Here is a 12,500-nt window from a genome sequence, read left to right on the forward strand (position 1 = left end):
AATAAAGAACCTTTGCGTTGGACTCGCTCTCGGACCGCAGCTTGATCTCAAGATTGAGCTTCTCGGTAAGATCCAGGATTGCTTTTTCCTTCTCCGGGATCGGCGCCCTGAGATCCTTCATCTCATTTTGAGCAGAAATTTCTTTTACTTCAACCTGTGCTTCTTTTTTTGGACCATCTTGAGGCTGAGCCTCGTGTCTCTGGGTATCCCCTTGATACATTTGAAGCAAAGATGGGGAAATATCAATATAAATGTGTCGTAAAGATACTCGTGGCGCGCCTCTTAAAGACGATTGTGGGGCGTCTTTATGAAGATGATCGTGGTCTATTAATAATGACTTCACAGTGAAACACTTTGCTGCTCTTGAAAAGTAAAATAAATCTCCTTTTTGTGTTCTCAGACGTAGATCCTGTCGTACTGCATGCAAGCATGAGCGAAGAGTCAGGAATTGCTTGGAGCAGTTGTACAAATGAGTTTAGGAAAGAGTTGTGCCTTTGAAGCCAAAGTGGGCGGGGCATTCCATCCCCATGGAAACAATAATCACAAAAAAACAAGATGGCGTCCAAAGCAGAGGAAACTGTGTATGTATGTATGTATGTATGTATGTATGTATGTATGTATATATATATATATATATATATATATATATATATATATATATATATATATATATATATATACACATTTGAATGTGTTTTTTTAATTATTACTATTACATTCTCATTTGAATATTATTACGGTTATTGAGAATACATTAATATTAGTATTCGGACTAATAAATTAGCATTATAAAATGATAAACGTCCTTCCTGTGCGTGTCCTTCTTACCTGAACAAGTCCTCCAGCTGAAATCCTTTCTATCCACGGAGCAGAGAGAGGAAAGCTCTTCGTTTCCTCACTCCCAGTGTTCCCAGTGCTCCCAGCAGCGGAGGGGACGACCTTTCTTCTCTTTAACGGGCTCATGGCTTCCTCATAAAACGTAACGGCAGAGCTGCCAACTTTTCAAAAAACCTCGACGAGAAATACGCGCGGCCGAACAGCTGTGTGGCGGGAGGGCGGGACTTAAGACGATGAGTGACAGTCACGTTTAACGCGTGAGACTCGAGAGCCGATACCTCCGTGGTCCGTGTACGTTTTGTTCGTTTGTTTTTCCGTTTATTCGAGAATACGGAAATACGGAAGGTCCGTGTACGTTTTGTTCGTTTGTTTTATCGTTCATTCCAAAATACGGAAATACGGAAAAACGGCCGTTTCTTCGTTTTCCGTTTCAAACCAAAAACGGGAAAACGGAAAACTACTTCCGTTTTCTCGTTTTTGGCGTCTGAAACCAAAAACGAGAAAAGAGAGACGATTATTTTCATGTTAAAATAAAAGCCAGTAATATGTATTATTATTTACGGTCTTTTAATTCTCATTTACAGTCTTATATGATGCAAACACATCGCAGAGTAACGTTAGAAGAAGATTAATTATTAAATATGAATAAATACACCTGGTTAAGTTAGCAACAGTAGAGACTACAGGCAGTTTAATATGCATGTATATACGTACACAGCAAGAATCAACTGTTCAATTAATCGCTGCATTTTTTTAATGCAACACAGTTCGTAATATAGTTTAATCAAGTAATTTGTGTGTTTAGAGTTGATCATATTTAATTGTTTTATCGTATTGTGCCGTTTCTTGAGTGAACACAGAGCAGAGCCTGTATGAGACCACAGTAAAGGTTTACCTTTCTACCAGCAGGTGGCGCTATTTCATGTATTTACTTGTTATATGCGATCTTCTCTGTAGCTACTTGATGAGAAACCTTCAACTGAAAGTTGTTCTCTGAATACTACTGTTGTTGAGTCACACAATGTCATTTTAGGGCTTTTTCAGGCGGGAAGTTAGTTGTTTAAGCAGCAAATCTGTGGTCGGTTTGTCAAGAATCAGCCGATTTAACCTTTTTAGTACGGAGCTTGTCGCCAGCGACATGAAGTCAAACGCAAAGTGGATGCAAAGCTAATTTGACCTTAACTCCTTATTACGCCATCGACGTAAATACAACTGATTCTGAACGCTAAGAAGGTCCATTACGGGAATGGTGAAAAAAAACAAAAAAAACAGCTGCAAACATGTCTGTGGGGGAGGAAGTGAGCAGCTGTAGAGAATCAGAGGAGACACTTTGACTGGCATTTCACTTCTTTGGAAATAATATGTTGGCATTGTAAATAATAGTATTATAGTTTATGAGAGTTCTGCCATTTGCTGGCCCACCTACACCCCTTAATAAAGGCCACTTTCATGTCCCCACAAACACACAGAAAGACAGTTGAAATGGACAGAAAGAAAGTTATTCTGGGAGGAAACAGTGCCTTTCTGGATGTGTGAGGAGTACACTAATGGGTCCTGTCTTCAGCTGGATGAAAACTGCTTCACGGAGATAAACAAATCTCAAAACGTTTGGACATGAACACATATGAAAGCCTATATAACACGGACACTCAATGTTTTGGGGAAACAAAACTGTTTGAGAAGATGTAAAATAGGTTAAATTTCATTCCGGTAATCTCAAAAGCTTCGCTCATGTTCATTTTCAATTGTTCAGAAGAGAAATATTATGGAAAGTCAACTACGTTTATTCTTATTAAACACGCATATAATTTACCTACCTGGTTGATTAATTTATTACAAATAAAAATCCTGCATTGAATGGTACAGAAGAGGTCAAAGGGCCAAGGTGAGAAGATATATAGTGTTGGTCAAAGGCTTTGGTCCAAATGCCATTGAGATACAACAAGTTTGACAAAATCTTACAAGAACACAAACGAGATGAATTGTCTCTCTGTACTTCTACCATGTTACCTGTCTTGTGACCCCTCAGAGTGACCTCTGGAGCTGTAGGGATGCAGACCATCATGTTGTTACTGTTACTGTCATCACCAACATATAACCTGATCTGTTTTGACTCTGCTGTCAGTGTCTCAGCACCTCTGACTAAATCACATCATCTTAACGTAGCACTATGGTCTCCAGAAGGATTCAGCTCTGTGTTGTGTGTGAACACTGTTTGAAGAGTTGACTGTATGACTTATGTTCTCAAACTGAAACATGGAGAGCACAGCTACTCTCACACTTCTAAGATGTCTCACATAGTTTATAGTAGTCAAATGATTCTTAGACGTTGTTGCCTGTTTACAGCCGTATGTCTATATTTCTGCATGTACATTTAGATAAGTCATATTCATTGAATGTGTACACACCTAAAGCTGATTCTGATTATATAAATAATAATATATTAATTAAGGTAGTTTGCTGTTCCTGTGAAACTGAGCAACAAGGCCGTTGGTTCCCCAGGTTACATGTCGGTTACTAAAACATTTACATCAGCCGGTCATATGACCTTGTTTAGCTCAGAGCAGCAGGTCATGACCGCAGAGCCACAGGTCATGACTTTGTTTAGCTGAGAACAGCAGGTCACAACCTCAGAGCAGGTCCTCACATTTTTATCTGAACCAATGACATCTGCACACTTCTAGATCAGCAAAGAAAGACAATCTTTGGTATTTTTCTAATTCTGTATGTCAAACACAAGTTAAATACAGTACTCCCCAAAAAGCTCAGAAACCTTCAGAATTAGTGGTGGCTTTACGATTACATTCCTGTATTTGACTTGTATTGCTGTATCTCAATTCTTCTGATTCTTCTGTCCAGTGTTATTGGATGGGAAATTCATTTTTATGAGACAGTGCCATGCTGGTTGGTCCAAAATGCAAAAGAGGAATGTTGCATTGTGTTCTGCCTCACATTTCCTTGTGTTGCATTCCAGACGCCAAGTGGTGCAGAGTGTAATTGCATCTTTGTTTAGCCCTCCTCTCTTGCCGTAGTTTGTTCCGATTCAGCTGAGAAGACATGCTGCAGCTATTTGTCTCACTTATTGTCTGGTAGCCTTTAAAGACCTAAGTCTGTAAGTACGTCTGTATGTGCATGTAAATATATTTTCCGATATATTCTCTGTCTGTTTACCGTTTCAGTTGTGTTGTGTGGATGCTAATCGCGATGCTAACTGTGATGCTAACCGCGATGCTATCCGCGATGCTAATCGCGATTAGCATTTTTATATTGACATGTCCCTTCTGCATTAATATGTTGACAACGTTAAAGTTAGCTTAAACTCTAATTAGTCCAGGAAGTCTGGTGTTAATGAATACTTGGCTTTTCCAGCATATTGATTGTATGTTTATTCTGAGCTTGGTATTCTTCTGTGCGTTTATGACACATCTGTAAGCTAATGTCATGTTCTGTTTCTACAGTTTTACAAAAACAAAGATTCAAGTAAAAACCCTAAATGCCAGCCTGGATTTCTGGTTCTTTATTTCCTGGATCTACTGTTAGCTATCTGCTAAGCCAACCTACAGAAGCAAGGGCAGAATAGTAAAAAGACTTATTACTCAACGGCTACCAAATGAAAAGTGGATTAAACACACTGCAGACCAGAAATACAGCTCATCAGCTATTATGGAGGAACACAAAGAAGAAAACCCTCTGCAAGACACATCAGATGTACAGTCTAAGTACTCTTCCTGTTCCAAACGCTCAAACCAATCTAGCCGTGCGTCAACACACAGCTCTGCTGTCACCAAGGCAAGAGCTAAAGCGGAAGCTGCTCGGGTCAAAGCTTCGTATGCTCAGAGAGAAGCAGACATGTTAATTGAGCAAGCACGGGTAGAAGCAGAAGACTCAAAGAGAAGAGCAGAAATCGAAGCAGAACAGCAAAGGAGGAAAACTGAACTACAGGCAACCTACATGCACTGAAAAGTCAGGGCGCTGCTGTAGCAGCTATCACAGAAGCTGAGATCCTTGAAGCAGCTTATGAGGAAGAAGGTGGAGAAACACCAAGACTAAATGTGACAAAATTAACTCTGTATCCACCAGCTCAACGCACCAACGAATATGTGCAACAACATTCTTGGGACCATGGTCAGCAACAGCACCAACTCACAAAACGAGAACCTCTCTCTCCATCAAAGCGCCAGCCCAACATGGACAACGATGATGCAGACAATCCTGGTCTCCAAATTAACAGTTTGGGTGAAATTCACGACCGCTCATTCCAAGAACTATCAGCACAACACCAGAGCATGAGCACAACCAACCTTCAGCGACGCCACGTGAGCCCTCAGAATCACAGTACGCTGTCAGGTACAAACCATGCCATGCCCCCTAGAGCAACGCTGCATGTTCAATCAGACACAGCTGACTTAGCCAGATATTTAATTCGCAAAGAAATAGTTAGCTCTGGACTTGTAAAATTCGATGACAGACCAGAGAATTATTGGACATGGAAAGCCTCTTTTGCCAACTCCATCAGTGACCTGAACCTTACCCCCAGAGAAGAGCTAGATTTATTAACCAAATGGCTTGGGCCTCAGTCTGCAGAGCAGGCCAAACGCATTTGTGCAGTCCATATTAATAATGCTAGCTCAGGGCTTGAAATGGTTTGGCAGAGATTGGAAGAATGCTACGGTTCAGCTGAAATGATCGAAAATGCTCTCTTAACAAAGTTAGATGAGTTTCCTAAGATCTCAAACAAAGATAATGAGAAGTTGAGGGAACTAGGGGACCTGTTGTTAGAACTGGACGCAGTTCGAAAAGATGGGTTCTTACCTGGACTCTCTTACCTTAACACACCTCGTGGAGTCAATCCCATTGCACAAAAGCTCCCTTATAACCTTATAGAGAAATGGATATCAGTTGGCTCTAAATACAAAAATGACTACCAGGTTCAATATCCTCCCTTCAGCATATTTGTAAAGTTCATTCAAGACCAGGCAAAGACAAGAAATGACCCCAGCTTTGCTGAACTTACCATCGGTGGTTCCATCAAGACAGATACGTCTCTGAAAAACAACAAACCATCTGTGTTCACCAGGAAGACTGAGGTTTCCTCTGAGGGTGAAGTCAAGCAAAACAACATGGAGAGACAGTTTGAGGATCCAGACAGACTCTGTCCATTACATAATAAACCGCATCCTCTAAGAAAATGCAGGGGGTTCCGCAACAAGACGATAGAGGACAGAAAAGCTTACCTGAAAGAAAAACGTATCTGTTTCAAGTGTTGCGCTTCCACAAGTCACTTTGCCAAGGACTGTGACGAAGCTGTGCAGTGCAAAGAGTGCGATAGTAACAGACATCCATCTGCGCTCCACCCTGGGCCAACGTTATGGGAACCAGTGAGCTCTGCTATTAAGGAAAATCAAAGTGGGGAGCAGCAAGAGGATGAGACACCAGAGGTCATGTCAAAATGCACAGAAGTCTGTGGGGAATCTGTCGGCGCGCGGTCATGTTCCAAAATATGCTTAGTCAAGGTCTACCCTGCAGGTCAAAGAGAGAAAGCTGTTAAAGCCTACGCTGTCCTTGATGAACAGAGTAATAGGTCCTTGGCAAAGACTGAGCTCCTTGACCGTTTTGACATCAAAGCAGGTGCTGCACCATATATCCTTAAAACATGTTCAGGGGTTGTGGAAACACCAGGACGACGCGCAAGCAAACTTATAGTCGAGTCAATGGATGGCAACGTACAGATCCCTCTCCCCACACTCATAGAGTGTGACATGATGCCTGACGACCGTTCGGAGATCCCCTCCCCAGAGATAGCTCATCATTATCCCCACCTAAAGCCAGTTGCGGATAAAATCCCAGCTATTGATCCTGATACAGACATTCTCCTTCTCCTTGGCAGAGACCTACTACGGGTGCACAAGGTGCGTAAACAATACAATGGACCCAACAATGCACCATATGCTCAACAACTGGTATGTCTCAGGGGAGCCCACAAGCCAAACAGCATCAACGTCTACAAGACTAATGTATTACCTAATGGACGTACATCTTTCCTTAGTCCATGTGTTAGCGCTATCCACGTCAAAGAGAAAGTTACCAAGAGGACATCAAGTCAGAGTAATCAAACCCTGGAAAACACAGAGCTCCTGGAGGATGACGATCTTGGAAGTGAGGTTTTTGTCAAGACAAAAGAGGATGAGAAAACAGCATTGTCGATCAAAGATAAAGCTTTCCTCGAGATTATGGACAAAACTGTCTACATGAATGACACAAACACTTGGGTGGCTCCTTTACCATTCCGCTACCCGAGACCTCATCTCCCGAATAATAGAGGTCAAGCAGCCAAACGTCTCTCTTCTCTGAGTCGCACACTAGAAAGAAAGCCAGAAGTGAAAAAACAATACTTTGACTTCATGCAGAAGATCTTTGAGTCAGGCCAGGCAGAACTAGCTCCACCATTGAAAGCAAATCAAGAGCGCTGGTACCTACCAGCATTTGGCGTCTACCACCCTCAGAAGCCAGATCAAATACGGGTGGTGTTTGATTCTAGTGCCAAGCACGAAGGCATCTCTCTCAACGACATCCTTTTGAAGGGACCAGATTTGAATAACACTCTTCTTGGAGTACTTATCCGTTTCCGCAAAGAACCTATTGCAGTCATAGCAGATGTTCAACAGATGTTTTATTGTTTCACAGTCTGTGAAGACCATCGTGACTTTCTGAGGTTCTTGTGGTTTGAAGGTAACGACTTCACAAAACCAGTGACCGAGTACCGAATGACAGTACATGTGTTTGGTGACAGCCCCTTTTCCATCTGAAGATCGTGCCAAATGTTTTAAGGATCTAGATCTGTCATCTGATCCTCTACCCCACCAACGCAGTTTAGGCCTCAGATGGGATCTGCAAACTGACAGCTTCTCCTTCTGCGTGTCTAATAATGGAAAGCCGTTCACCAAGAGAGGCGTCTTATCAACGGTCAACAGTCGCTACGATCCCTTGGGGTTCGTAGCACCAATCATGATTCAAGGGAAGGCAATTGTCAGAGACCTCTCGAAAGAAGAGTATGATTGGGACGCACAACTCCCAGCAGAGAAAGAAATCCGGTGGGATGCCTGGAAAGATTCTCTAATGGAACTCAAGCAGCTTCAGATTCAGAGGACCTACATTCCTGTTTCTCTGCTCGCTACATCACACAGAGAAATTTGTGTTTTCTCAGATGCATCAACGATGGCTATATCAGCTGTAGCTTACCTCAGGGCAGTTGATGCAGAAGGACAAGCCATGTGGGGTTCATCATGGGGAAATCCAAGCTGGTTCCACGACCTGCTCACACTATTCCTCGTTTGGAGCTGTGTGCAGCTGTCTTAGCAACAGAGATCGCAGACCTGATAATGGATGAAATTGATTTGGAGATCCAAACAGTCAAATTCTACACAGACAGCAAGATTGTACTGGGCTACATTCACAATGCAACCAGGAACTTCTACGTCTATGTGGCCAACAGAGTAACAAGAATCAGGAAGTCCTCTCACCCATGCCAGTGGCACTACATCCGAACCAACCATAACCCTGCAGATCATGGATCTAGGTCTGTCCCTGCGGATCTTCTGAAAGACACCAATTGGTTTTCAGGTCCAGCTTTTCTGACCAGACCTGAAAAAGATGAAGTTCCATATCCAGAGATATTTGACCTTCTTCAGCCAGAGACTGATGTAGAGGTGCGCCCCCAAGTCTCAACCTATGCTACAAAAGCTACAAGTGGATTTCTCGGCTCCCAACGATTTGGAAGATTTTCCAGCTGGAGATCCCTTACTCGTGCAATAGCTAGGCTCGTCCAGAAAGCCAGAGCCTTCTCCAGAACGTCACTTCAATGTAGTCAGAAAAAGGATGAACTCCTTCAGGCAAGACTCATAATTATGAAAAGTGTACAACAAGACTTCTTCAAAGAAGAAATCAAAAACATCTCAAAGGGGGGCCAAGTCTCAATGCGCAGTCCACTCATTCGTTTGGACCCCATTATTGATGACAGTGGTTTACTGAGAGTTGGAGGCCGAACATCATTGGCAGACATATCCTGGGAAGAAAGGCACCCGATCATCCTTCCCAGGAGCCATCATGTTTCTACCTTGCTGGTAAGACACTACCACGAACAAGTTGTTCATCAAGGTCGGCACTTCACTGAAGGAGCTATTCGAACAGCCGGACTGTGGATAACAGGAAGCAAGGGATTGGTGTCAAGTGTAGTACACAAATGTGTCACCTGCAAAAGAATGAGAGGAAAGGTCGAAGAACAAAAAATGTCTGAGTTACCTGAAGATAGACTTACCTTGGACCCCCCATTTACTCATGTTGGACTTGACGTTTTCGGACCATCTCAGCGCGTAGGACCAGAGGTGGCCATGCAGAAGCCAAACGATGGGCAGTCATGTGAGACTATTACGTTCGGATAGGGGAACAAACTTCATTGGAGCTTGTAAAGAACTGCAGATTAACTCAGAAGATCTAGAGTTGAAAGCTCACCTTGGAGATAAAGGCTGCACCTGGATATTTAATCCACCACACTCTTCTCACATGGGGGGTGTGTGGGAAAGGATGATCGGTGTTGCACGCCGCATTTTAGATGCCATGTTGTTGAAGGAGAACTGTCGCCTATCACATGAAGTACTTGCGACACTAATGGCTGAAGTCATGGCAATCATGAACTCGAGACCTCTAGTTCCAGTGACTTCTGATCCCGAGATGCCAGCGGTTTTCACGCCCGCAATGCTGCTTACTCAGAAGACTGACGTGTTATCGGCCCCGTCAGGGAAGATGGATCTCAAAGATCTCTACAAAAAGCAGTGGAGGCAAGTTCAATGTCTTGCTGAGACCTTCTGGAGACGCTGGAAGCAAGAATACTTGGTGACCCTTCAGTCTCGAAAGAAGTGGCAGTCAGAAAGACCAAATCTGCAAGTTGGAGATGTGGTACTCCTCAAAGACACTCAAGTTAAGAGAAATGATTGGCCGACGGGAGTTATTGTTGAAACCATTCCCAGCCGCGATGGTAGGGTTCGGAAAGTTAATGTCCGGATCATTAAAGAAGGCACCCCTAAGATGTATTCAAGACCCGTTTCAGAACTTGTGCTGCTCCTCAGCGAGGGGACTTAGTAGTGGTATTATAAAATACCAAGTGGGGAGTGTTCTGCCTCACATTTCCTTGTGTTGCATTCCAGACGCCAAGTGGTGCAGAGTGTAATTGCATCTTTGTTTAGCCCTCCTCTCTTGCCGTAGTTTGTTCCGATTCAGCTGAGAAGACATGCTGCAGCTATTTGTCTCACTTATTGTCTGGTAGCCTTTAAAGACCTACGTCTGTAAGTACGTCTGTATGTGCATGTAAATATATTTTCCGATATATTCTCTGTCTGTTTACCGTTTCAGTTGTGTTGTGTGGATGCTAATCGCGATGCTAACTGTGATGCTAACCGCGATGCTATCCACGATGCTAATCGCAATTAGCATTTTTATATTGACATGTCCCTTCTGCATTAATATGTTGACAACGTTAAAGTTAGCTTAAACTCTAATTAGTCCAGGAAGTCTGGTGTTAATGAATACTTGGCTTTTCCAGCATATTGATTGTATGTTTATTCTGAGCTTGGTATTCTTCTGTGCGTTTATGACACATCTGTAAGCTAATGTCATGTTCTGTTTCTACAGTTTTACAAAAACAAAGATTCAAGTAAAAACCCTAAATGCCAGCCTGGATTTCTGGTTCTTTATTTCCTGGATCTACTGTTAGCTATCTGCTAAGCCAACCTACAGAAGCAAGGGCAGAATACATTGGTTCCCAACCCAAGTCCAGCCTGACGGTCTGCATCCCTACAGCTGTCAATTCCAACTGTCCTGTATATTTGTGGGGACATGAAAATGGCCTTTATTAAGGGGTTTAGGTGGGCCAGCAAGTGGCAGAACTCTCATAAACTATAATACTATTATTTACAATGCCAACATATTATTTCCAAAGAAGTGAAATGCCAGTCAAAGTGTCTCCCCTAATTCTCTACAGCTGCTCACTTCCACCCCCACAGACATGTTTGTTGCTGTTTTTTTTCACCATTACCGTAATGGACCTTCTTAGCGTTCAGAATCAGTTGGATTTACGTCGATGGCGTAAGTAAATAGGGAGTTACGGTCAAATTAGCTTTGCGTCGAGTTTGCGTTTGACTTTATGTCGCTGGCGACAAGCTCCGTATTGAAAAGGTTAAATCGGCTGATTCTTGACAAACAGACCACAGATTTGCTGCTTAAACAACTAACTTCCCGCCTGAAAAAGCCCTAAAATGACATTGTGTGACTCAACAACAGTAGTATTCAGAGAACAACTTTCAGTTGAGTTTTCTCATCAAGTAGCTACAGAGAAGATCGCATATAACAAGTAAATACATGAAATAGCGCCACCTGCTGGTAAAAAGGTAAACCTTTACTGTGGTCTCATACAGGCTCTGCTCTGTGTTCACTCAAGAAACAGCACAATACGATAAAACAATTCAATATGATCAACTCTACACACACAAATTACTTGATTAAACTATATTACGAACTGTGTTGCATTAAAAAAATGCAGCGATTAATTGAACAGTTGATTCTTGCTGTGCACATATATACATGTATTAAACTGCCTGTAGTCTCTACTGTTGCTAACTTAACCAGGTGTATTTATTCATATTTAATAATTAATCTTCTTCTAACGTTACTCTGCGATGTGTTTGCATCATATAAGACTGTAAATGAGAATTAAAAGACCATAAATAATAATACATATTACTGGCTTTTATTTTGACATGAAAATAATTGTCTCTCTTTTCTCGTTTTTGGTTTCAGACGCCAAAAACGAGAAAACGGAAGTAGTTTTCCGTTTTCCCGTTTTTGGTTTGAAACGGAAAACGAAGAAACGGCCGTTTTTCCGTATTTCCGTATTCTCGAATGAACGATAAAACAAACGAACAAAACGTACACGGACCGTTTACAGATGCGCTCCTTAGCGCCATCTATCGTCGGGGAGTTTGAAAAGTAACGACCGCGCCTCTGATTTGTTTTTTGCTGTAAGATATTGGTTGTGTGGCGTGTGAGCGTGTGAAAACATGAAAAAGCGAGTGTCACGCGGTGAAAGCGTGAGAGTTGGTGGCTCTGTAACGGACTCGTTATATTACACAACACTGGATCATCATGTCTGACTGGAACATGAGCTTTTATTGTTTAAAACAACTCTTTACAACAAAGAAGATCTTAGTCTGGAACATGTCTGAATGTCTCCTCATTAATAAACATCCCATGAAAGTGAAATAAAGTTGAGAAAACAAACCCAGATAAATAAATTTGATAAATAAATAAATAAAATTGACGCCAAGAGAAACGTTTTGCTTTTTTTTTTAAAAAAAAGAGGAAATGCAATTAACTTTATACACTTTTTAAACACTTGATCAAAAAAAATCTTAAATCTATATTTCCAGTTTCCAAACTCTTTTATTGATTTAAACTCTATATTATATTTATATATTAGAGCTGCAACATTTAATGAATTAACCTTTTTTTTCATTTGCCTTAGGTTACTAATCCTAGTCCTATGTTCCAAGTCATAGGTTACTCGTTATAGGTTACTGTTACTAGTCCTAGGTTACTAATCCTAGTCATAGGTT

The 12,500-nt window shown here is 41.9% G+C and overlaps 3 protein-coding genes across 4 annotated transcripts in view; 1 reads left to right on the top strand and 2 right to left on the bottom strand.

The window, feature by feature from the left end:
* The window catches only part of LOC137791960 (myosin heavy chain, clone 203-like), a 3,199-nt gene extending 2,821 nt beyond the window's left edge, over window positions 1-378 (bottom strand). The window contains exon 1 of one of the 2 annotated variants that reach the window (XM_068587180.1): window positions 1-378. This exon is cut by the window's left edge and continues 1,572 nt beyond it. In XM_068587180.1, the coding sequence (XP_068443281.1) occupies window positions 1-220 (220 nt within the window). In that variant the 5' untranslated portion in view covers window positions 221-378. The other variant, XM_068587181.1, reaches the window with a different exon arrangement.
* Window positions 1-1,107, bottom strand: part of LOC137792617 (beta-alanine-activating enzyme-like) — a 7,796-nt gene extending 6,689 nt beyond the window's left edge. Inside the window, exon 1 of the mRNA XM_068588358.1 lies at window positions 829-1,107. Coding sequence (XP_068444459.1) covers window positions 829-963 — 135 coding nt within the window. The 5' untranslated portion in view covers window positions 964-1,107. The remainder of the gene's footprint in view (window positions 1-828) is intronic.
* wrap53 (WD repeat containing, antisense to TP53) overlaps window positions 1-12,500 on the top strand; it is a 361,447-nt gene that overhangs the window by 21,715 nt on the left and 327,232 nt on the right. The gene's annotated exons all lie outside the window — the stretch shown is intronic.

Source organism: Clinocottus analis, unplaced genomic scaffold, assembly GCF_023055335.1.
Source record: "Clinocottus analis isolate CAN_PGR_092001 unplaced genomic scaffold, fCliAna1.0.p SCAF_21, whole genome shotgun sequence".
In the NCBI taxonomy this organism is placed as follows: Eukaryota; Metazoa; Chordata; class Actinopteri; order Perciformes; family Cottidae; genus Clinocottus; species Clinocottus analis.